General features: G+C 41.3%; 1 protein-coding gene across 1 annotated transcript; it reads right to left on the bottom strand.

The window, feature by feature from the left end:
• Positions 1–275: 275 nt before the first annotated feature.
• Positions 276–19,074, bottom strand: STX12 (syntaxin 12). The gene is made up of 9 exons (XM_033158029.1): positions 18,851–19,074; positions 12,728–12,797; positions 11,923–12,022; positions 8,228–8,365; positions 7,005–7,048; positions 5,898–6,003; positions 4,587–4,659; positions 3,255–3,337; positions 276–1,767 (listed from the first exon to the last, which is right to left on the bottom strand). Exons 1-9 carry the CDS (start codon positions 18,957–18,959, stop codon positions 1,675–1,677), a joined length of 816 nt encoding a protein of 271 aa, XP_033013920.1. The 5' UTR covers positions 18,960–19,074; the 3' UTR covers positions 276–1,674.
• Between the last annotated feature and the right edge of the window lie 7,693 nt (positions 19,075–26,767).

Genomic DNA, 26,767 nt, shown 5'->3' with positions numbered 1-26,767 from the left:
AGCTTTTGCTTTAAAAACTAATTTATTATGGTGCAAACTTCAAGACAAATTCATGTCAGAAGCATGAACTATAAAATTTTGATTTTTTTTTTTTAAAAAAATCAAATTATATTAAGCGCTTCCTTCCAAAGGAGTCCAGTATAGCAAAATCTAGCAGCATAATAAATTATCGGAATGTCAAAGACTTTACCCAAAGACAGTTGTTTTCTCCAGGCATTGAAAGTAATTTGAACCTTGCGTTTAGGTCTGAGCTGAAGAAAATACACAATGTCAAAACACTTTTAAAAAATGTTTATTGACAGTTAAATGGATGGAATGATGGAGCAATAGTGCAAAGAAAGATGTGCAACTGAGGGCATCAACCATCTCCAGAGCCAACTTTCACAGTTTAGTAATTTCAATAAGTAAAATGTGAAAAAGAATAAATAGTGAGTGTGTCAGTAAAAAGATTTACAATTCTACCCAAGAAATTGCTACAAGTCTATAAACAAATCAACTTTTCAGCCTTTTTTTACATCAGTTATCCTGCAGGAGTGGAATAGACCTAAGAGCTCTACCCAGCAATTCTTTTAATATATCAATTCAGAGCAGACAAAAGGTCTAGGTCAGATCTCTCAGCCAAAGGAGACAAGTAACGTTCCTAACCAAGTACCGGTATACTGCAAAGTTGAAAATCTTCTCTTGGAAAGACAAATTTGCCATAGTTGCTCACAAAATGTATAACTATTTTTCTATGCCACCTCCATTTTTTACCCATTACAGGCTCTGTGCTGTATTTTTTACGTGCTGCAAATGTATAATATATGGGCTTAGAGGTACAAGTTGGGAAGACAAGAGTAAAGCAGCCCACCATCAAAAACAGCTTCATTAGGCAACAATACATTTGGACACACTGCTAAATGATTCACTGTCACCACAAAAAATGGATCAAGGAGAAAACCTGTTACTGAATACTAGGTACAAATATCTCTAGCTCAGAAAAGTAATCACTGAGTACATTCTCGGTTCCAAATGCAAGTGACCAAAACATTTTTGTGGTATACCATTAAAAAAGATGGGAGATGTTTAAAGTTCTCTTGAAAAGTTTAAAACAAAGGCTTTTAATCACAAGACCACTGTGCTGCAATGAAGAGCAACTTCTGGAAGTTTCAGAAGTGGTATACAAGGCAGCAGAGGAACTGAAAAAGAGTGGCAGCAAACCACACACTCTTAAAGCAAATCTCTGGATCACAGCAACTAATTCATTGGAGAGTTGCTTAGTTAGTGAGATTCTGGCGTTCTCAGAAGTTATTCCTATGCAAGTCACTTATAAAAGCAGTATGTATTTTTAAAAAGTTAAATTTGTAGTGTATGTTGTCAATTAACAGGTTACCGATCACACTCTCCAACACTTTATATTCAGGACAGCAATAGTATAGTAAACAAAAAAAAAACCCCACAAGTTTGATTACATAAAATAATTTTACATTAACTGATAAATACTGTCTTCATGGTTCACTAAATCCAATAACTAGTTATCTTCATGTTAGTTTCTATATATTATAATTACTAGAGGAAAACCAGTTTGTGTTTCATCTCCTCTCAATCAATTCATTCCACAGGGTTTGTCTACTTGTTTTCCCCTTGGGGAGGAAAACAACAACTCTGCAATTCATTCAGTTCCACATAAGGGCTTCATTTTGATGCCTGCCAGATAATGAGTCCCAGGATTAGAACAGCCACAGACAGACCAAGAATCAGGATACAGATCTTCTTACGAGATTTCTTCTGTTAAAAGAAAACAAATAGGGAAAAATCCATTTACACCGGGAAGATGGTAAGAAAACAACATTCAGCTCATTAATATTTGTACAATAGGAAAGTGGGATGTGTTTGTATCCAATACTTAACCAAAGAGAAAAGGAACAAGATATCAACAAGAAGAGGGCAATGACAGAAATTGTCAAAAGAGTGCTTAAACAATCAAGGCTGAATATTTAGCATGTATTTAAAAGGAAGCAATAGAAGGTACAAATTTATTGCTAGTGGTGTTGACCGAGAGAAACAACCAGGTAGATTTGTGCATAAAGTGGGGCTTTCCTCCTTCTCCTTTTCATTAAGGCTCCATACTGCATTGAAAGCTCCTTTCCAATTCCCCAGTTTAAAAAAACCAGCAGGTTTCAGTATATGATAAATAAAATGCTGCTGTTCAGAAAAATGATGAAAATGCCTGTTCATGCATAGGTTGCTCTGTGCACATTTCTGAATCGCTAGCAATATAATAACCACAACTGTCAGATAAAAAAATGCTTTCTTGATAGGTGTGGGGATATTTTATTGGCTTATTTTGCTTCTGTATTTATAACATAGGGAAATTTTCTGAAATGAGGTAAGTGGCTACCAGAGCCTTTTCAGTGTTGGTGCTTCAGTTATGAAGTGCTTGCTAGAAACCACTCTTTCATAATTCCAGTGCCAAGCAAATATATCATTTTCTTAAGCCTTTCAAACTCAGTGTCTCATGGCGGGCTTTCCCCCCTTGTTTTATTCTACTTGAGAGTTACAGTTTAGTTGTTTTTATAGTTATGTCAGCCATTTTAATTACTGAATATTATTGTAAACCAAATGCAGAATTTTATTAAAGGGCACTACATAAATACCTGTAATAAATAAGTATGTCATTGGCCCATGTATGATTTGCACTTATTCATGTAGCTTTAACATTAATATTTTAAGATGGTGCCACACAGTCTGGGAGATAGAAATAGAATGTGTTAGAAATTCAAGAAAGGAAAGGACACAGTCAAGTGGGTAGGATTTTGGTGTACACAAAATCCTGGGTTCAACAACGGGCAATTCTAGCTTTCCACCACTCTGTTACAGGTCCTCATATATAGACTTGAGTTGTGCTTACAGCCTCTACATTGTGCAAAGGGTAAATTCACTGGGAAGAATCTCTACATTAAAAGCTATGCATTTTTCCATCAGTTTGAATTTCAAGGTGTCACAAGGAATTGAAAAAGAGAAGTATGTAGATTCCATTTTCCTTTTGTTTTAGAAGAACCATGGGTGGTATCCAATATTAGAGCCAGCTCACTGAAATTAATGGGCAAGACTAACTTAGATCCATTAATTTCAAAGGGTCTGCTCTGAACAGAACTTAGCTGGAATCCAATCCGCTGTTTTCAAGAGGCTTTGCTTTCTCTTTTATGGAGAAACTTAGCAAGACTGATTCTGCTCTCACCTTCCTTTTAAAGTGGTTCTGCACGCATTGTTACCTGATAATAAGCGGCTCTTTGTAACTGGTCAGTGGCACTTTCCACGTGGACTTCAGCATTTTCTACATTTGCTTCTATACTATCTATAGGGAAGAAGAGCACACACAGATGTTCTCTTACAACAGCCTATATATATATATATATATATCAACAACAACAACAGCCTGTATATCAGTGATCAGGAATCTCGTTCTGTCAAGGGCTCCATTCCCGCAGAAGTAACCTATGGAGTGGTGGTGGGTGGGGCCAGAGCTGAACTCTGAATTTTATGAAATAAAATTAATTAATTAATTAAGTTGGGTGGGGTCACTTGCTCCTCTTCCCATCACCCTCCCTGCCGGCTTGGTGGGCTGTGGGGGGGCAGGGAATGATCACCTTTGCCAGAGGTCTTAGGCAATGCTGGTAGAGAACTCCTCACCCAACCCTTCCATTTGCTCCATCTATTATCATATTTTTTTTGCACCATTTTGATCTTCCCCGCCTTTCTATTCTCCCTCCACCCACATGAAATAAGATCAAGGGACACAGCTTTCCCACCCCTACTATTTAACACTGCTGTAATGAGGGTTGCCATACGTCCAGAATTTCCCAGACATACTGCAGTCGGAAGCAGTGTCTGGGTGGAAATCGGGAAAAGGTTGTCCAGATTTTCACTTTTTGAAATAAAGCCTGCTTAGTCAGTATATAAAACTGTTTTACTATAAAAACCACAGGTGCTGTAAGCTCTGATATACTGTGTCTCATAAACCACTGACAAACTACTCATTTTCAAAAGGTATAGAGTGAACAAGTACTTTAGGTCCCACCTTCTGAAGTGGTAAAAAATACCTCTATTTTGCCCATATATATATTTTTTTAAAGTTTAAAATGAGAATGCTCCTGTACAAGTATCTAATGCGTCCACACATTTTCTTAAATTTGCAACATTATCAAATCAACTCAAAAGAAGCCAAATCAGTTTCTGCTACTCAGTGACAGCTTATATACAGTTACAGGTAGGTAGCCATGTTGGTCTGCCATAGTCAAAACAAAATAATTTTAAAAAATTTAAAAAATCCTTCCAGTAGCACCTTAGAGACCAACTAAGTTTGTTCTTGTTACAAAAGCTCATACCAAGAACAAACTTAGCTTATAAACAATAGTTCAAGTCAAATTATATATTTAGAGCACATTTCCGGGAACTGCCTAGCACAAAGAACACTAAATTTGTTTCAAAGGTCTCCAATATGAATTCTCAGCTAGTAAGACACCATAGGCTGAACATACAACAAAAAGTTGCGCAATCAGCAAGTTGGAGGGGAACTGTCATAGCAAACACAGGTATCATCTTACCAATCATGTCTCCCTGATCATGGATCATCATAGCCAAATCTTTAAATATCTGGTTCACATCCAGGATATCTGCCTGAAAGGAAGAAGGTCCATGAAGGGTTACTCTCTCCAAACTGCATGTTTACAGAACCCATTTGAAAAAGGAACACAAATGGACATCCACTCTACTATTGTTTAGATCTAAATAACAACACGCACATAATGAGGTTTTCCTGCCCACTTTTCTGCTATAATAGTTTGATTCCCTGAAAAGTGACCCCTGGGAAACTGTCTTAGTATTATTTACGAACCTTTGAGATGACAGGTGGTATAAAAATGCCAAAAAATAAAATTACATTTTTATTTTTGGTTCCAAGTCCTCACATCCCTTTGAAATAAAACATTTACAACCACATTTTCCAGAATTTATGAAGAGGTCTCTGTCTTCAAAACTTGGATGAGTTTCTACAACTTCCCCCCATTCAACACCAAAGAAACATCATTGGCTCCATCTGCCTGGTTCCTATATTCCAAAGTGCTGCTTCTTGCCTATCTGACCTGCTATCTGACCTGATTTCCTTCCTTTTCCTAGTAGCTCCTACATTTGTTTCCATCCTGGGATAGCCACATCCTTCACTCCTCCCTTTCAGCAACTTCAACAGAGTCATAGTCTATGTTTTCTGAACACTCACCCCAATCTTTGACTGTGTATATGCTAGGGCTGTGCGATAAATTTGTGGTAAGTATTTCAACAAGGCAATATACCGGTGGAAAAAAGGTTGAGAACCGACAGCTTCACAGGGGATAGCTCAGCTGAACTGATACTTTACAGATACTTTGCCCCAACAGTCAGGACTTCAAAGTGCAGTACAGGGTTGTTGGAAAAGCAGTGTGGGACTGCTTGCAAAAGGGCTTTCAAACCCAACCCAACCCCATTGCTCTTTAAAGTTGTAGCTTTCAGAGGTTCAAAAAGCAGCATGGGACTCTTTTGCTTTGGTTGTATTCACCCGTTCCCAGCAGGGGTACTGGAGCATATAGTTAATGCAGAATCAAAGACCACCACCTCATGCATCCAATGATTGGCATGCGAGCATGGTTTCCCCCAAAAATGGCCTCGTGAGCCAAATTTTACCCCCTGGCAGGTCAAGATTCCTGTGGGTGAGAGGTTCCCCACTGCTGAGTTACAGCATATCCCAGTATGCAATTAAAGAAAATACGGAGGGGACCAGTGTGGTTCAAGAAGAACCTCAAAGTTTTCTCGCTTAGACCAATTTAAATACAACAAAGCAATTTTTAAAACTTTGCATCTGGTTCAAGTCCTAATCCACTCACCTCCAACTGCCTAATGGCAGTTTCTCTCTCCTTAATTAGTTCAAGATCTTGTTCTGTTATTGCTATGTCTTCCTCTTGAGACTGCATCTGATTCCACTCTTCATTGCTGCAGGGAGAATGTGACATTACAGTCTGCTATTCCAACTATTACTGAATACTCACTTGGATTTTCACCTAAATGCCTGATTTGTATTAAAGGAGGGAGTGTGCTCTCCAAATAATGCATCACTTACCTATTTCACAATTTATTGCAAAAATATTTGTCTGTTTTATCCCGTTTCTCTAATGAAAATTCCTATGCTCATGTCATGAGTCTACTACTCCAGAAAAATCTGAAGCTGTTTTTATAGGTATTTTATAGGTATTGATGTAATTTTGCCATCTAGGTTTCAAAAGCTTGCAGACATCATCCTAAAGTGAATTAAAACACGTATACTGGCAACCGTATGCATGCTAATAGTTCATTGGGACTGAAAATAGCAAGAAAATAATCTGAAATGTCCTATGACAGAGAATCAGAGTTTTCTTGCAACTCTGCCCCCAACAGTCAAATGTAAAAATAATGTTGGTAAAAAGTCAGGATCTGTATTTATACTTAAGTGCAACAGGTCTGACTGAGATGTTATAGCTCAGTCATGGTTTGACAATCAGAGCTGTGTCCAAGACTGGCGTGCTCCATCCTAACGCTCCCAAATTACCTCTCTCTCTTCCTGGTTTGTGTTAACAATTACTTGCTCAAACCAGATGCCGTGAATAAGTGCTCACAAACCAGTTTGCTTCTAAGCCAGAATTGAAACCATGGTTCAAACTCAATTTCCAAAGTCTGGATACAGACCATGGTTCAGGTCTTGGCCATCTTTGATGCAAACTGGGAAGTAAGTGAGGGAATCAGAGAGCATATCAAGGGAGCACACCAGCCTGACATCTGAAATGGGCCATTCTTGTTCTTATTCAAGAGTACAATTGGAACACATTGTTAATTCACCAATGCCAGTTTTTCCCCCTGTTCCCCACCCATTTTCCCCCAAGTCAAGAGATATGATTAAGAGATATAATTGCATTTGAAGAGATAAAAATGATTTGTCACTTTAAAGAAGGAAACATTACCTGTCAAATGAGACCAGCTGTTCTTCCCTGGACCTGTCATCTCCCTGGAAAAAACAATTTAGTTCTCATCAGTCAACAAGGTAAGGTTTGTACTAAGTAGGCTGGAGGATGTGATGAAACACTGAAGCATTATAATGCCTGATCACTATCAGTATTGTCTTCATGTCCTGCTGATTTCAATGGGCATGACAATGAACGATAAATTAAAAGGCTTTGTAATAGTCAAGAGAAGATAACTTATTTTTAACTAAGAGATTTTAAGGTTGCCTTTCAAACTAAGCTTCCAGGGTGGCTAATAAACCAACACAGTACAGGAAGTTGGGTGTTTTTTGTTTCTAAAAAAACACCAATTACTTGAACAGAGCAAAACTAAATAGGAAGGAATAATGATCTCATCAGTCAAGCCCTCTGTTGCACAGCATGATCACTCACTCGCCCAACTCCTATAATTAATCCTCTTAATCCTGTGTGTGCCACAAGTGTGTGCAAGGGAAACATATGCAATCCAGGGTCACTACTCACATGACTAGGAGTATTGCTTCCTGTCCATAAATATGGGAATTAGTCAGACTCCTATCTACTCTCCCAACATGGCCAATGCTGACCTCAATGCTGAAGGAGGGAGAAACTCCCCAATGCAGTTTGGAAGGGTTTTAGTGGGAGCAGTAACCTTACTCAACATTAAAAAATACAGATAGGAGAATTCGCCTAATTACTGTGGTCCAAGGGGTGGCTTTGGGTCATAGTCCCAGGAAGTAACTGCCTCTCAGCAAAGCACTTACCCTGGTGGGCTCCCCAGACCATTACAACACATCAGAGGTCTGTTCTTGGTAGGATGCCCTTGGCTGATTAAACAACCTCTGGCCTTTAAAATGTGTTTGTGGCAGGGGCTATGTTGTTGTTGTTGTTGTTGTTGTTGTTGTTGTTGTTGTTGTTTGTTGTTTGTTGTTGTTGTTGTTATATATATTGCCTCCGAGTGGGAATCATGGTGTATTCTGAACACACTTCAACTATATTTTGGTACTGTGTTTGCTGAGAGAGTAATCTCAACCTCACAGAATAGGCAGAGTATAGGATATGTTATGAACCCTAGCTAAAACCAGGGTCAAGAACTGTCATGTTTACAGGATATAATGCAAAACATTTAAATGCTTTAAAAGAAGCATTTGAAAGGAGCCTGTAACAGCCTTTTTATTTAGGAGAGGTTTGGCTGACAAACTTACAGAGAGACGAGAACCAGCTCTTGCCCGGGCAACAGTCTCTTTTTCTTTTTCAGACACTCTTCTTTGCACTGCTTGAAAGTTATTTAAGGCTGCGGAAAAGTCATTCATTAAACGTTCCTTCTGAAGTTTCTGCTGGCGCTAGAAAACACAAATTATGCCCATGGCTTATTGTGTAGAACAGCAAAAAGGAGCATCCAATAACAAAGAAAATGTATATGCTTTATTTTTACCTTTTTGGGATTACGTTTGTAACAGTAATCCAACAGTATTTCCAAGGGTTATTTCCAAGGTGGAAATAACACCTTGTTCCACAGATCAAAGTACAGCTTCACAACTGTGAGGGAGGAGACACACAAACCACAGCATTTCCAGTACATGTTTCTGGGTCTATACTGTAGTTTATAGGTATCTGACAACAAAAATGCAACTGAGCAAAGTGGACTAATGCTGCAATCCTAACCTCTGGCTATGCTTGATCAGCCCAATTGCTCATACCAGCTCAATAGCTCTGGTCTAACATTTGGGCAGATGGGTGCATTGAAGTGCTCCTCACCAGTAGAGCTCCCTTGCTGATGTTGGAGCCTCTCCCCTAGACAAAGCTGGTGAAGCCTAGCAGGGCTGGGCAGAGGGAGACCTCCGCTCCATCCAAATCCCCTCCAGCACAGCACATCAAGGGCTTGGATTCCTTTGCCCAGCCTCCATTCCATCTTCCTTTGAAGTTAGTGGGATACATATTTATTTAACTTTTTTGCAGCTCCACTGACAACTTGTCTTTTGTTTGCTGGTGCAGCAGTGAGCAAAAAGGCAAACTACTTAAGAAGGTTCTACAGAAGCTGAAGGCAGGAATGGGGCAGGGAGGTGAAAGAGGAGTTCCAGCTGACTATCATCGCAATGCTACTTGGGCAAGAATCTCTCATTATTTATTGGCATTACACACTGAAATAGAAGCCCCTCACTTTCAGCTGTGATATTATTTGATATGGCATGGGGAAGTTCATCAATAGGTCATAGTTAAGGAGAAGTGATCCCCCCCCCATTTAACCTCTTTCTCCCTTCCTCCGTGGTTTGCAAAGCAAAATAATACAGAAGTGGATAGAGGCTTGTTACATACAAGCAGAGATACACAGGCAATACACAGGTAGTCTTAAAAGCTGGCCTCTTTACTTTAGTATTAGTATTAGCCCATGTGCTGAATCTTCCTATTATCATTTCATTTTTTTTATTAAGAATTTATTGATTTTACAACAAACAACAGACATATATAACACCCACATTGACCCAACACCCAACTAAAGCTAGACAAATACACAAACGCCAATAATTCTCCTTCTTATGCTATAAGAAAAAAAAAAATTCTTTGGTTGAATCTTACTACAGACTTCCCCTGCCTTTTCACCTTCAGTTCTAATCCTAAATATTACTTTAATAACATCATATATCATCATAATCTTAAGAAATCACAGAATTTAAAAATTAAAATCTAAAGCACTCTTCTTAACAAATCTTGTTTTATAATAAACCATATTTTCCCATTCTTGTCTTAACATAAATCAAATCATATTATAACTTCGTATTAATTCCACACAAGATTTTAATTCTTAACCCATTATTTTCAATATATCAGTATATCATAACAAAATATCATAACAAAAATCTTCATTCACTATAACTGCTGCTAATAACAAAATTTAAATACCTCTTTTCTTTATCTCAAACCTAAAGTCTTGACACACCGGTTTCAGGTTACCATAATAAATCCCTTTTTTCCTGTTACCCTTAATACCGCTCACCCTATCCCCCTTCTGTCCATTTTTGGTCGTCTTGCTCCAGAGCCGCTCCTCGGAATATCCTTTTTCTTTACAAATCCACAGATCCAGACTAAGTCCAAAACAATCCTTGCACAGAGCATCCGGGTATGCACCTTTTCTTCCGGCCTCTCCAATTCATCGTCGCATTCTTCTTTTATTTGTAGACATAAGCATATAGTTTTCACCTTCGCTCCCGAGCTCTCACCTCGAGAGTTAGATATAACAATTCTCTCCGTCCTGGGTCTGCCACCCCCAAAGGACGATCCATTTCTCCGGAGTTGCCAAATCCTTCCATCCTGTTGTTCAATCAATCCCTTCAGTTCTGTGCCAAGGTTCTCTTCCAATGCAACCATTTCCTGTGAAGTCTCCTCTGTGGGATATAACTTTTCTGACATATGACAGTTCAATATTTCCAATTTTCTGTTAAGCAGTTCCAGTCTCAATAAAATAATCCTTTCTTCATCGCTTATTTCCCAGTTCGTAGCCAAATCAAAAACAAAACCAAGCATGGCAGAAGCGGGCAAGGGTGTCAAATTGCAGTTTCGATTTTCAGACTTCTCCATCTTAATACCAGTAACTTTCCACTCAGTCACAGTCCTTCACGGCCATTTTCCCTGAATCCAGGGTGCAAGAACCACAAAGTTTAAAAAGAGATATTGTCCACCAATTTATTCCCCAAAGGGAAATCCAAAAAGCCTCACTTGTCAAACTTCAAATACTTTGTAGCCATCGCTGTAACAGCAGTCTCTTAAACTGGTTATTTTCTATCCCTCTGGAGGGAGAAAGGCAGGCTCCCTTTCCAAATATCACCCAGGTCGTCCAAAAAGCACAAAAGCAAGTCCAGTCCAATACTCACGACCACCGGGATTCTTAGACTCCAGATTTGACAGGTAGAACTTTGACGCTCATCGCGGGGGCAACCGCCGCTTCGCGTCCCGGTTGGGGCATGTCCCCTGAAGCCCGGCTCCGTTTTCCCTTCACCCCCACTCCCCCTTTACAGGGGGAGCGAGGGAAGGGTTCGGAGCCACAGTGGGCATAGCCGGGGAGCCCAGGGTGCGGGACGCTCTTCCCGCACCCCATCGGAGCCCCGCTTTGCGGTAGCGGGGCTCCAACCCCCGGGACGGACTGGGTCGCCTCGCAGCCGAGGCAGCCCACGACCGCTCCGTAATGGCGTCGCCGCCGGAACCCTATTATCATTTCAACCACTTCTCTGCACTGTGTCTTGTCCACAGCTAGTCACCTCATCTGCATGTCAGGTGTTGAGGAGAGCAGCAGATCTTGCTTGTTATTAGATACCCACAGCATCTTATATCTGCTGTAGGCAGATACCAGTCTGCATTTATGGTTTGATATATGAGCATCAGCAGCCTGGGAAGGGAAAAGAACTGGCCTAGATAAGATTCAGCTTTAGACTAGCATTTAGAGTCCTAAAATTGAGTGTTTACATCCATTTCATGCAATAGCAGATACTGAAAGATTCCCTTGCCTTCAACCATCTGTTGTTTCCTCACTCACTACAGCAGATGGAAATGAGGGATTAACCATCTTCCCCAGAATACTAATTAAATTCCAATGGAAAAACCACCATGTGCCAGTAAATTGCAGAAATAAAGAGTTCAGCCTTTAAATTAGGGATGGGAAACCTGTGGGCCTCCCCATGTTGCTGCATTACAATCGCCATCATTCCTGACCGTTGCCTATGCTGGTGGCTGAGGTCCACAGGTTCACCATCTCTGCTCTAAATGGACCTCACTCACCTTTACACATTATCCTACACAGCCCATCAAAACAATGAAGTTGGTATCCCATTAAAAACATCACTAATGTTGCCATTATCAAGAAATAAGCTTTCCTTCCAAACTCTCGCAGCACAGAAGACTCACATACCTGTTCCGATGCAGATAAGGGGAGTGGCAAGGAGCCCAGCTCCTTCAGGTATTCATTGGTCTCTTTGGCAAGCCGGTTTGCTGTGTTCTGCAACTGCTGTCTATGAACAAAGAATGCATTCTTCAGCTTTGATTTCTAGACTCTTCAAAATGGAAGCTTGACCATATAAACAAGAACTATGCTGCCTACAAATCTAATTTTTCATTCACTCGGTTATGCAGCAATTTAGGACAGCCACATGATTCTTGTTGGGTGCCTCCCAATGTTAAAATTTCATTTCCCCCAGAAGTGAATAGACATTCCTTCCATATAAGCATTTCTAATCACTTTGGTATTAACAAGTTGTACAGTAGTTTGTTACTGTGTATAATAGCCTACAGATGCAGCCACATGAGATGGGAAAGTCTTGATGTAGAATGGGCAGTTTTTAGACTGCAGGTGGAGAATTACATTCATGAATGTTCTGCTACATTAGCTATGCTGGCAGAAGCTGATGGGACTAAGAGTCCAACAGCATCTGTAGATTCCCCACCCCTGCCCTATATGAGCTTACCCAAAGTAGTGTACTAGCACAACAGGCTGTGCTAGAACCCCTCTCCTTAAAATACTATAACTATTTTATTTTGTGGGATACACAAACAGGAGAGAGTATTAAAAAATGCTATGCCTCCCCTTGCAGACTGAAGTGGCATCATCTCTTCAACCAACCACATTCTACTGCCCATGCAGGATATTCAAAATTGATCGAAGTATTTGGGTTTGCCATTGTAATGTGCACTTTAAGAACTGCTCAGGTCATACGTACAGGTTTTCCTGCAGTTTGCTGGAGTCCTGCTTAGTTCCCAGCTGACTCATCAAGTTCTTTATCTGAGAAGCTGTGGAAGCAAAGTTGATTGTGTGTTATTATTGTGCATAAAAGTCCTCCTCTAAGGAGGTATTGCCAGGGGGGGGGGGAAGCATTGCTCAAATCATAGCCTGATCCTAACTATAATTAATTGAGGATAGGTTACATCCATTTCAGTGGCATGTTTAGCCTAAAGCTTAGAAAGGAATTTAAGGGGGATTTCACTATTTCCAGAAGGGGACATTCTTTTGGGCAACACCAAGTTGTCTTTCAATGAATGAATTTTAAAAAATCTAACAGACTCTTGTTATGACTGTAGAGAGTACTGGAAGAAAACTTCAATAAATTAAAAAGCTACTTCTGAAATCACTACATCTGTCAGCAATAAGTGACAAAGTGCAAAGCAGCAATAAAGCAAGTAAGTGACAGTGCAAAGGTTAAATCTAAAATACAAAGGGTGGGAGGTTGGGGAGAAGAAGACAGACACACTTACTTGGGAGGCCCTATTGTAGCCTTCACTGACCTAGTGCTCTCTAGATACCTTGGGGTACAACTCATATCAGCCCCAACCAGCACAGCCAACAAGGCCAATGGGGGTTGTAGACCCAAATAACAGGAGAGCATCAGATTAATAAATGATATCCCACTGAATTCAATGGGACTGGCTTCTTGTAAATTTCTGTAGGAATGGGCAGGAAGTCTTTCTTTGGAACTTAATATTAATATATATTTCAGTTACTTCCTTCCTTTTTTTCTTGTACAAATTAGCAACTTTTTGAAAGACAAAGTGAGATGAAGTAGAGACAGGTCCAAAGACAGAGACAGGAAGAGAACTATTCTGCATTCACATTTCAAAACTGTTCAGTCCCAGGTTGATGCTTATTTTGGCCTTACGTTGGTAAACCACAGAACAGATAATTAAATCAGACATAATAAACACCTTCTGAGAGTTAAAAGCAAATACAGTATATATAGTCCTAACACTCACGGCTCGCTTGTGCTAGGTTGCGAACATGATGAGATCAAGCTAGTCTGTAACAATGCTTAAATAAAGCCCGAAAATCTCAAAAATATTGCAATTGTGAATTACTTGTGCAGAATCACAGAACAGTTGTCTTGAATATTAGTATGGCAGAGCATGCACATTTGACTGTGTTGCAGCATAACACTAAATCCTGGTTTAGTGTTATGTGGACAAATCTCTATGAATCCAAGCAAAGTGCCATGCTTGCATGCTGCTCCCTCCCATCTTTTTGGCTACATGGGATGGGAAGCATGCAAGCCTAACACTTTGTTTGTGCTCACAGAGGCTCATCAAACTACAGTTTAGCATTATGTGCAAACTGGGCCACAGCTTCCTAATCAATCAATTAGCTTCAGAGTGTGGCTGCAGTTCAGCTACAAGTCTGCTCAGAAGATGTGGATTATCTAGGCCCATTTCAATCTAGCTTCAAGTCCAGGTAAAACACTTGACGCTAAAGTGCACTTGACACCTAGGGCAGGAGGACGGCAACCCTGCTGGTTCTCTTACTCTCAGCAGCTTTTGAGACCATCAACCACAGTGAACTCCTTTAGTGATTCGGTGAGTGGGAAGTAGACGACACCATGTTACAGCGGGTCTGCTCCTCGTACCAGGACTGTTTCCTGGGAACAGCATCAGGCAATTGTTGCTCAATGCCGTAGAAGTTGACCTGTGGTTTCCTACAAGGTTCAGTTTTGTCCCCCTTGCTGTTTGACCCCCCACATGGAGCCACCCAGTGTCCGAAACTCCCATTGTTCTAGGTGCATTTTGCATCAGGGAATTTCACTTTCTGAGCTCTGGGCGCAATACTGTACCTAAGATTTCAGATTAAAACTGCAGAGTAGAAGGAAAGGAGGACCTTTTTCTGCCTCACACTGAAAACCTTAACCTGATCTTATATAGTTTTATTGTGATATATTGCTTGGTTTTGTGTGCCTTGGTAATAGCTACTTTGGACATTTTTTGATAGAAAGATGAGAAACATATGTAACAAATAATTTATTTACTAAAATATTTATACACCATTATTTATATTAAAAAATCAGAGTGGTTTACAATATTAAAAACAAACAAACATGGGATGCATCTGGGGAAAGGGCACTTGCCTTTTTTCTAGCATACTTCTCATGTTCCCAGTCATGAACTACAGAGGCAAAATGTAACCTCTGGAGGTTGTTTTATATATATACCTACCAATATCAAAGCAGACACAAATGTTACTAAAGGTAGCTAATTCTTGAAACTAACTGCTTATGCAAATTGTCTACTCCCCCCCCCCCCCAATTTAGCTCCACAGCATCTGAGATTAGGGCTAGTGGAAAGGCTGCAGTGCAGGATAGTGGGAGCTGCAAGATTATTTTTTCCCAGCCACAAAAGTAGTAGCTGTGTTCCTCTGTACATTTCCACTTCAGATGTTAATTTATACATAAAAATTGGAAAGTCTTTCAAAGCTCAAGAAGTCTGTCCTTTCTTCCTTCTGTAGCATTTGTAAATGGGAGCAGGAGAATGGGATCAGACAGGTAACTATATATATTTTCTAGGCACTGTTGTCAGATTTAAGACTGGGTGGCAAATAGGTATCTTAGGGCCCATCCTGATTTGCCCACAAAATCCTCATTTTACATAAGAACTTTGTCCTCTTGCAATCTGTACTTGAGCAGGTAGGTAGCCGTGTTGGTCTGCCATAGTCAACACAACATTTTAAAAATCCTTCCAGTAGCACCTTGTTGTTGTTCAGTCGTTCAGTCGTGTCCGACTCTTCGTGACCCCATGGACCAGAGCACGCCAGGCACGCCTATCCTCCACTGCCTCCCGCAGTTTGGCCAAACTCATGCCAGTCGCTTCGAGAACACTGTCCAACCATCTCATCCTCTGTCGTCCCCTTCTCCTTGTGCCCTCCATCTTTCCCAGCATCAGGGTCTTTTCTAGGGATTCTTCTCTTCTCATGAGGTGGCCAAAGTACTGGAGCCTCAACTTCAGGATCTGTCCTTCTAGTGAGCACTCAGGGCTGATTTCTTTGAGAATGGATAGGTTTGATCTTCTTGCAGTCCATGGGACTCTCAAGAGTCTCCTCCAGCACCATAATTCAAAAGCATCAATTCTTCGGCGATCAGCCTTCTTGATGGTCCAGCTCTCACTTCCGTACATTACTACTGGGAAAACCATAGCTTTAACTATACGGACCTTTGTCGGCAAGGTGATGTCTTTGCTTTTTAAGATGCTGTCTAGGTTTGTCATTGCTTTTCTCCCAAGAAGCAGGCGTCTTCTAATTTCGTGACTGCTGTCACCATCTGCAGTGATCATGGAACCCAAGAAAGTGAAATCTCTCACTGCCTCCATTTCTTCCCCTTCTATTTGCCAGGAGGTGATGGGACCAGTGGCCATGATCTTAGTTTTTTTGATGTTGAGCTTCAGACCATATTTTGCGCTCTCCTCTTTCACCCTCATTAAAAGGTTCTTTAATTCCTCCTCACTTTCTGCCATCAAGGTAGTATCATCAGCGTATCTGAGGTTGTTGATATTTTTTCCGGCAATCTTAATTCCTGTTTGGGATTCATCCAGTCCAGCCTTTCGCATGATGAATTCTGCATATAAGTTAAATAAGCAGGGAGACAATATACAGCCTTGTCGTACTCCTTTCCCAATTTTGAACCAATCAGTTGTTCCATATCCAGTTCTAACTGTAGCTTCTTGTCCCACATAGAGATTTCTCAGGAGACAAATGAGGTGATCCGGCACTCCCATTTCTTGAAGAACTTGCCATAGTTTGCTGTGGTCGACACAGTCAAATGCTTTGGCATAGTCAATGAAGCAGAAGTAGATGTTTTTCTGGAACTCTCTAGCTTTCTCCATAATCCAGCGCATGTTTGCAATTTGGTCTCTGGTTCCTCTGCCCCTTCGAAATCCAGCTTGCACTTCTGGGAGTTCTCGGTCCACATACTGCTTAAGCCTGCCTTGTAGAATTTTAAGCATAACCTTGCTAGCGTGTGAAATGAGTGCAATTGTGCGGTAGTTGGAGCATTCTTTGGCACTGCCCTTCTTTGGGATTGGGATGTAGACTGATCTTCTCCAATCCTCTGGCCATTGCTGAGTTTTCCAAACTTGCTGGCATATTGAGTGTAGCACCTTAACAGCATCATCTTTTAAAATTTTAAATAGTTCAGCTGGAATATCATCACTTCCACTGGCCTTGTTGTTAGCAAGGCTTTCTAAGGCCCATTTGACTTCACTCTCCAGGATGTCTGGCTCAAGGTCAGCAACCACATTACCTGGGATGTATGAGACCTCCATATCTTTCTGGTATAATTCCTCTGTGTATTCTTGCCACCTCTTCTTGATGTCTTCTGCTTCTGTTAGGTCCTTTCCACTTTTGTCCTTAATTGTGGTAATCTTTGTACGAAATGTTCCTTTCATATCTCCAATTTTCTTGAACAAATCTCTGGTTTTTCCCATTCTGTTATTTTCCTCTATTTCTTTGCATTGCTCGTTTAGAAAGGCCCTCTTGTCTCTCCTTGCTATTCTTTGGAAATCTGCATTCAATTTCCTGTATCTTTCACGATCTCCCTCACATTTTGCTTGCCTTCTCTCCTTAGAGACCAACTAAGTTTGTTATTGGTATGAGTGCATGCACACTTCTTCAGATACACACAAAAGCTCATACCAATAACAAACTTAGTTGGTCTCTAAGGTGCTACTGGAAGGATTTTTAAAATTTTGTTTATACTTGAGCAGTTTATATTCTGATGTGATTTTAACCCAGAGTTTTGGCATCTATTCTCCCTGTTTTCCACTATATGCTGTTTCAAGCAACCCCACCTCTGAAGAAGTTGCTTCACATAAAAAACAACAACCAAAGATGCCCCAAGCTGACAGTGGCACTTTTAAAAGGAAGCACATGTCGTTTTTGGATTTTTGAAGGACAGGGAAACTCCAGATTTAGGAAGGATAAAGTTTGAGACAGCAGCTCTCTCTGGTGATGATTGTATAGATAAGGGGGAATTAAAGGGTACATATTCCATATTAAGATGAGGTTGGATGGGCCCTTACTAACTGGACTCAAGACAATTTCAGAGACTGTTCTTGCCTTCCTCAAAAGCACTTTTGTGTAGCTGGAAACAATATATAGAGACTATTACGCAGTGATCACGTGTACACATAGGGAAACCAGAAGAGATGTCAATGGTTTGGCAGAATCAAGACACACAATGAAATACATAACCACAGGGCCAGTATATTCTATGTGCAGGTCACACCTTTTGACTACAATGAAGTGATTGCCTTTTAGTCAACAAAGAACACGTGAAGTGGCCCCAGTGATATTTATAATTGTTAGGAAGCTATTAGGTGAAGCATAGGCAAGGTAGCAATGAGCAGAGATTGACTCATCCCTTTGCTATAATTCTCCCACTCATACTGAATATGAATAATGAGACTGCCTGTGGCTTTAACTTCTTCTTTTATAAATACAGATCTTGCTTCCTCTTGTTTATGTTGGTCTATTTTACTGCATTTTTTGAAAGCAATACTTTATGATGCAGACCAAACCAAATAAATAAAAGAACCCTTAGGACAGAAACACGTAGGAAAGGCGGGGTGTGGGGTGTAGATAAGTGGGGGACGGACCTATTGGGGGGAAAGTGGGCCTTAAAAAAAAAGAGAGCCATGGGGGCGAGGGATTATAATGGCTTTTTATCGGTTTTAAATATTGTCATTAACAGACCAACGGGGTAGAGAGCGGGCAGTCCCTGCTGATTAAAGTTCGCTAAAAGGGGGCCTTTGGAACTGCCTGCCACTGCAGCTAAAGGAATCAAGTGTACAGAAGGTCGAAAAATCAATTGCCTTAGGGAGCTGTGAGGCGCCTTGAACGTATTGTAAAGAAAAGGGGGGGGGGGGAGACGAAGCTAAGGAAAATAAGGCGGCGTTGGGAGGTGGAACACATGACAGGGGGTGCGGTAACAGAGTTTGTTTAGGCAGTCGGGAGACAGAATTCAGGAGGCCTGAGGGGACAAGACTTATGACACAGAGGGGCGTGTGGGGAAGGGGAGGAAGCGGTTTTCACTCACTGCATTGTGCCAGGCGCTGTACATTGGTGCTGCAGGTCTGGATAATGGCGCTGAAGTCCCGGGGCGGAAGCCCCCCGGGGCGGTACGTCTCTAACGGGCCGTACGACATGGCCGAGCCTGAAACCCGGACAGAAAACGAAAGAAGGGAAAACACACAAAAAAACAACACAGGATCTATGTCAGGGACAGCCGATTCTGACTAGCGCCGCTTCCGCCGCCTTCACGAAGACGCATGCGCAAAGGATAAGGCCCTGCCTTCTTTTTCCCTGCTCCGCGCAGGCGCGGGAAAGAAACGCACGCGCATTCGCCCCGCAAGTGACAGCCTGCGACGCGACCTCCCCTCGGCTTTCCCTTGCCTAGGCGGGTTCTGCGCATGCGTCGCATTCCCCTCCTCGCCCCGCCCATCAAGACGCGCGCGGCCTGAAAAAAATGGAGGCTGGGCGTCATGGCAACGGGATGCGGCTCGAAGATGTTGCTGCTTTGGGTCGCGGACGACGCCTTTGTAGTGAATGTACTGTACGTCCAAGGGCGGTTGTAGGCGGCCCCATGGAGCTCGTTCTGCACCCGTTCCTGAACTCCTGTCATTAATATATGCAGAAATACACTTTGCCCCTTCTGCGTCCCGCCCGTGCATTATTTTTCTGGTGCCCCCAGCTGCGCCTCGCCAGGCATCTTGTGAGAAGTTTCCTCTCCCGGTCAAAAGCCCGATTGCCCGTATGGTATATTTTCCTGGGGGTAACTGTCGCTTCCAGATCAAGGTGCACAGGATTGCATCTCTGCCACGAAATTCTGTGCATGCTCCTTGAAGGGCAAGTTCCACTGTGCTCGGAGGAATTTGCTGCCAGGTAATGTACAAAGGATTGCATCGGCGCAAGAATCTTCTGTAAATTTACTGAGAAACAAGTTTGGTTATTCTAAGTACTGACATGGTTAGCAGTGAGTTCAGCAAGGCTCTCTTGGAAGTAGAAGAGTTTGGATTTGATATCCCGCTTTTCACTACCCGAAGGAGTCTCAAAGCGGCTAACATTCTCCTTTCCCTTCCTCCCCCACAACAAACACTCTGTGAGGTGAGTGGGGCTGAGAGACTTCAGAGAAGTGTGACTAGCCCAAGGTCACCCAGCAGCTGCATGTGGAGGAGTGGAGACACGAACCCCCAGATAACGAGTCTACCGCTCTTAACCACTACACCACACTGGCTCTCTTGGGCAGGATAGCAGCCTATCAAGCACATATCATTTTAAGTTTAATTAATTGGAAATCCCACTGTATTCAGGATAGTGCGCATTGGCTTGCTGCCTTGGGTGTAAAGGTAAAGGTAAAGGGACCCCTGACTATTAGGTCCAGTCGTGTCTGACTCTGGAGTTGTGGCACTCATCTCGCGTTACTGGCCGAGGGAGCTGGCGTACAGCTTCCGGCTGGGTCATGTGGCCAGCATGACAAAGCCGCTTCTGGCGAACCACAGCAGCGCACGGAAACGCTGTTTACCTTCCCGCTGGCGCGGTACCTATTTATCTACTTGCACTTTGACGTGCTTTTGAACTGCTAGGTGGGCAGGAGGCATAGTACCTTTAATAGTTTTACTGTGACATCAGAAGTTTTTGTGAGCTAGTGTCAAATCATATTCATGAAGTGGCAGATATATGCTTGCATGGGAAGTTGTAAAACAGAGAGCCAAAAAGGTCGTAAAATGTGAGAGGTGCAGTCATTACTCATGCAAATTGGAAGGTGTAGAAGTCGTCATTTCCATTTTGCTCCACCTGTTCATAATTTATGTATTTATGTATCTGCCAACTGAATGCATCTTGTGTGGTGGACTCTGGTCCATGAAAGCTTATGCCACAATAAATCTGTTGCGTCTTTAAGATGCCCCCAAATTCCTTGTTAACTGGCTGTATCTGTTTTATTGCAAGGCTTAATTTATAGCAGCACTTAGCCCTAGAATCTCTTCTTAAGGATCTGCTCTATGATAAGTGATATATTTTATGTACTTTTGTGTTTTTATGTAATAACTGCTCTGTGATCCTTGGATGAAGGGCGGTATAGAAAGTTAATACATAGTAAAGTAATAATTCAATAGAGTACTTTTCTTTCATCAGACTGGGATTCTCAAGCACTGGCAGACCTGATTTATAAACACACAATGACGTTGTGTTCAAACAATCACATCTCGGCTTAATTAGCCAAGAGGATCTGCTTGGTTCTGCGCTGGTCTCAGTGCTGTCATGTGGTGGCATCAGCACCCATTTCGAGCTTGTACACCAATTTGGTCCAAATTAGGCTTAGTCATTCTGCTACCACCCCCCCCACCCTACCCCCTGCGAAGATGCAGCCATGACTTCGTCACTCTCCAGCGTGCGGGGTGGGTTGGATGGGATTGCATCCTAACTGTGCAAGCCTTATTTTGAACTGTTTGTATGATTCCTTTTAATTGATTTTATCCACTCTGTGCTTTTTTGTAATCTATGTGCACTGCTTATAAACATTGGTGACTAAGCAGTATATAAACAGCTTAAATTAATAAACTGGGTCCAGCTTTAAAAGCCTGAATGTTTTTCAGGGCCAGGCAGCATGGGTTTGCACACATCACTAGAAATCACAGCAAGATATGAAAATGACATTGAAGTTGTTTGATTGAAGGACACATCCAGTCTTCTGAAAGGGCTTCATTTCAGCATTGTATATTATTGATGAAATTCAACTTCCTTTCCTTTTTCTGAAGCCTAATGACTTGACAAAAAAGGATCTTTTTGTGTGCCTTCTGCTTTGCATACCGAGGGATTTGATGAGGTGACAATCAGAAAGCCCCCTGTGAGACTAGCCTGCTTTATTGTGCAAATTTTCCAGCCTTGATAATTTTCTGCATTGTTGTCTGACTTGGAAGAAGGAGCCTTGTCTCTGGATTCCTCTGTAGTCCTTGTGAATTCACAGTGAGGGATGCTGTGCTGTGACTGGATCTCCTGAGGCAATTTTCATCTTCTAAAAGTAGATACAAGGGGCTCAGTTTAGATCAGGGCCACAGCATAGTGGGGAGAGGGGATTGATTGAATCCATATCCTTCCCAGCCAGGAGGACAGGCACAATACAGGTGCCTGTATATATATTTTCTCTCCACAGATAACAGCAGCTTTGATGTATGTGTATGTGCTTTGGATCAGAGTCATGGCATGGGAGAAAGTATTAGATCTCTTTCCTCTCATCATGGAACATCTAGTTTGACACTCAGAAACATAATTCACACGTTCTGCATATGTTAATTCAAAATAGCATTATCTACTATTGTTAGCTGTTCTAATTAATGGGCCAGACTTGTCAGATTGCAGATAATCTTCGCCAATAGGTCTTTCCATAGTAACATCCCTTTTAACCAGGACTAAAAGTGCAACCCTATTATTATTATTAAAATTTCTATTCTGCCCTTCCATTCAAAGGAGTCCAGGGTGGCAAACATCAAAATGTTAAAATAATGCAATTTAAAGACCCTACATTTTGAAGTAAGTATAGACATATTTAAAACAAAAGCATTTAGAACATTACAAACATTTGAAAGTGATCACATGCCCCACTGTTACTAATGTTAAGGTAACTTTAAGCCATCAGATGCCTCAGTAGACGTTTTAGAACATTTTAAAATTTATCCTGAAATTTCCTAGGGGGAGGGGAGCATCTGCTTTGCCTGTAGAAAGCCTCGGGTTCAATCCTCAGCATCTCTATTTAGGGCTGGGAGAGACCCCAGTCTGAAATGCTAGAAGAGATCTGCTGCCAGTTCACTGTAGACAATATTATGAACCAATGGTCTGGCTCAATATAAGGCAGCTTCCTATATACCTAATAATGAGTGAGACAGATGCACCTATACATTTCTACTCAGAATTCAGTCCCTGTTCAGTTTAACAAGGCAGACTCCCAGGTTAGCAGCAACCTAGAAAAAAAATTGAACAGAAGAAACTGTTTTGAGCAATTTGCTATGCATCAATAAGGCTGCCTGGATAGGGGTATTGTTAGGTGGTGGTCCAGGTCCTTCCTTCCCTTTTAAAACACAGGGTGACTGAGCACACTGCAAAATCTACCCCAGCTCTATATACACACCATACATTTAAAGCACATGACTTCTTCCAAAGAATCCTGGGAACTGTAGTTTATACCTCACTTAGCAACTACAGTAGCAAGGATTCTTTGTCATGTACTTAAAACATATGATGTGTGCACAGCTTATTTTATTGACCCCCCCAGGCACTCTGTATATTTGTGCAAATTTGTGGCAGGCCTGAGTGCTTTGAGCACCTGGTGACACTCCTGTGCATGCTGCAGCTGCTTTAAATTTATTTTTTTTAACAAATAAACTTGGGGAGGTGGGAGGTTCCAGTTGTTTGTTTGGGTCCATGGGTGCATTTGCTGAGGATCACCATGTTAACAAAGCACAATGGCTTTAGGGCAATTCCCTTCAACTCTTTGTCAGATCCCAGAAGGGAAAATAATTGTTAACCTTGATAACAGAGAGGACAACAATAGAAACAGGTCACACGGTAAGTATTAACCTTTGGACACAATATAGTCAATGCACTAAAAGTTGGGGTGGGGTGTATGGAAAAACCTTTGAAATATTCTTTGGCTGACTTGGCTTTTATACTAAGCAAAATATGGATACTACCTAGAAAGAAAGTTTGGGGAGAGCTGTTCTCAGATCATATACAGGAAGTCTAGTTGGCACAAACCCTCTGGAAAAGGGGTCTCTGCTCTTTCGGTGCCTGTGGACACATTTGCAAGCCAAAGAAACCATAGTGATGACTGCACACATACCACAACCTGTTTTATTGGCGACAGAGGAATGTTTCTTACAAACCTAATTTCAGCAGGGGGGTGGGCACATTCTGCGAGTGCCAGGGAAGTCTCCTCCCTGTTGGAGCATGCTGGTGACCCATGATCTGGAAGTGCTGCCAGAGAATTGCATTTTGGAAGAAAACAGACAGCAGGGGGCAGCAGCATCCTGTGAAAGCTTTTCAGTGGAGCACATATGACGGACTTGATAAGCCGAGCTCAGAACTGTTAAGTGTTATGATGAAATGGCAAGCTTCCTTTCTTTGTTTATTTGCTTTTGCTGGCTAAGTTTCAGAACAGCAGGAGCTGGTTCTCAGGGCATGTGTCAGTGACACATTTGCTCTTGAAAGCCACTACCCTCCCCACCACAAGAGAGACATTCAAAGTAAGCAGGGCTTGTTGTTATCCTACAAAGCTTTTAATAACTCAGATGCCAGAGACCACTGCCTCCTTTATGCCCCATTGCAGTGTTCAATCTCAGCCCGAAATATCTCCTGCTTAGGATCCATCTTGTCTGTGTGCAGAGTCCATATAGGGAAGACACTTTTTCTGTATATAAATAGACTACGTATCGTCTGGGCCTTTAACAGTTATACAATTTTAACTTGCTACATGAAGCTTTTCCCAGCAGGGACTGGAAAAAGCTTCACCTGTTGATTTCAGCCTACCCTTTAGCTGTTAAAAATACATGGTCTCTGTCCATAAAACAATGTGACAACCCTAGAGAGATGTGGCCTCTTGATAGCTGTCTCACCTGTAGAACTTGCTTCTCTTAGCTAGATGCTTACTAAAGTCTGCAATTGCTGTTGAGCTCTCTGGCTTTGGAAAGATGAGGTTGAACATCAAGCTGTCTCAAGTTGTGCACTAGTATTTTAACCATGTCTTATTTATCTGGGCTCTTGGGGTGGGTTAGAAAGGTAACGAGATCAGGGCTGCCATCTGAATAAAGACATCTTAGTCAATTCATCCTATGAGTTGGATCAAGAAATCCTATAGTCTAGTTACATCTGTGTGAGGGGATATGCTGCCATATCCTACAGCTGGCATAACTTGAGTTTAGGATTGCACCCTCAGCTAATTAAATTTGCAAATTAAAAAAATTCTACAATACTGCATCTTTTAAGTACTGTACTACACATGTGTGTTGTAGCAGTTATCATCTCCAGTGTGTAGCAAGAGGGTGCCTGCCACCTGCATTTTTTATAAGTATTAAAAATTATAGGCATGTGTTTTTTTTTAAAAAAACATGCCACCAAATTAGGGATATGTTTGAAGCCTTAAAAAAAGATCTCTGATTGCTTGCTTTAAACATTGCTGTGCTAAAATTACTATGTAACACCAGCAATGTTAGAGAAGTAGCATATTTCTATTTTTTTGTTGGCATTATTTTGGCACTCAGGTGTCTCAAAGTGACACATTAAAAATAGAATTAGCAAAGACATTAAAATCAGATATAAAAACAACAGTAAACAAAAGCTAAAATACTCATCTGAAAATATATTTAAAAGGAACAAGTCCTATCTGCCCCACTTCAAAGATGAGCAGAACTAAGACCACTGACATACCTAACTACCCTCCCAATTAAAAACCCAAAGCGTAGGTAAATAAGTACATTTTTCTCTGTCACCTAAAGACAAACAACAATAGTGCCAGGCATGCTTCCTTGTGGAGAGCATTCCAGAAGTGGTAGTCATTAAAAAGGTCCATTCTTGTGGTGCCACCTTCCACTCTTCCCACAGAGAGGGCACATGTAGAAGGGCCTCAGATGACAAGTGTGGTGTCCACATTAGTTCATGTGGGGAGAGGCAGTCCTCAAAATACAGGGGGCCCTGAGCTGCAGAATATTTATACCTCAAAACTGTATTAAGCCCAGAAACTAAGCATACCTTAATAAAAGATCAACAACTTGGACACTTCATATTGAGAAGCAGCACTCACCCACTTCTGAGACTTTTCTTTTCTTTTCTTTTCTTTTCTTTTCTTTCTTTCTTTCTTTCTTTCTTTCTTTCTTTCTTTCTTTCTTTCTTTCTTTCTTTCTCTCTCTCTCTCTCCCTCCCCTTCTCTCCCGTTGCTCTTTTCTGAGAGCCTAGTGGTTACAATGACCAGGATCTGGGATACCCACGTTTAAATTCCCACTCAGCTTTGAAGCTCACAGGATGGCCTTGGGTCAGTCAATATCTCTCAGCCTAACCTACCTGCTGTGAGACTAAAATACAAGGTAAATGGTGGGGTGGGGGGGCATGACAACCATTGAGGGAAAGTGGGATATAAATATAATAAAATTTAAAAACTATTTCCAGAGGAGCAAAGAATCAAGTGATACCTTAAAGACACATTTATGCCCCCTGCAGATCTGTTTCTTTATTTCATTCATACAAATTTGTGCTCTTGGTGGCGTCGGGGTGGTAATACATGCTCTTGCTTTCAAAGCTGCTTGTGGCTGTAACATTTTTGGGGAGCAGGAATACTGCTTTGTTTTCAAACAGTGCTTGTCCTGTGGCTTCCTGATGAAACCCTGTAACATTTCATACTGCAAATGTTCTGGGGTTTGTTTGTTTTTTGTTCCACTTTTGTTGCATTATAGCTCAGGAGTGCCCCTCTAGACTACAGTGATGCCTTAACATTGGTAATATGGTAATAATAATAATAATAATAATAATAATAATAATAATAATTTATTTATTTCCCAGCCACTCTGGGAAGCATTCCAGAACAACTAATAAAGCAGAATGATGTTTGTATGGTCCAGTATAGTATAAATCTACCACTAATTCACTACTTTTGAGTCAATGACAAGTTTTTATAAACTGCTTTTAGTTTGCTTCTTTTTGTAAACAACTGAGGGTTTTTTATGATCAAACAGTATATAAATTCTATGAAATAAAATAGAGAGAAATGTTGCAGAATGCATCTGTAAAAACAAAACAACAAACCAGGCTGGAGGGGCTCTTAATATGAGTTTCTGCACCAGAGTCCACTTCATCAGATGCATGGAATGTTATTATAAGCTGGCCGTAGGGTGGCAATAAGGTCTGAAAGAAACCAAATGCAGAATATGCAGATTGTGATAATTGCATTGAAGCTTAAATGTAAAAGAATAAA

Source organism: Lacerta agilis, chromosome 8, assembly GCF_009819535.1.
Source record: "Lacerta agilis isolate rLacAgi1 chromosome 8, rLacAgi1.pri, whole genome shotgun sequence".
Classification (NCBI taxonomy): Eukaryota; Metazoa; Chordata; class Lepidosauria; order Squamata; family Lacertidae; genus Lacerta; species Lacerta agilis.
Note: the sequence above shows the minus strand (reverse complement) of the source record. Positions and strands in the feature narration are given on the sequence as shown.

Coding starts and splice junctions, on each gene's coding strand:
- STX12 (XM_033158029.1), bottom strand. CDS start 18,959: ATGTCGTACGGCCCGTTAGAGACGTACCGCCCCGGGGGGCTTCCGCCC. Junction 4,660..5,897: donor CTGCCATTAGGCAGTTGGAG/GTGAGTGGATTA, acceptor TCTTCCTTTCAG/GCAGATATCCTGGATGTGAA. Junction 3,338..4,586: donor TGATCAGGGAGACATGATTG/GTAAGATGATAC, acceptor TCTTCCCTATAG/ATAGTATAGAAGCAAATGTA.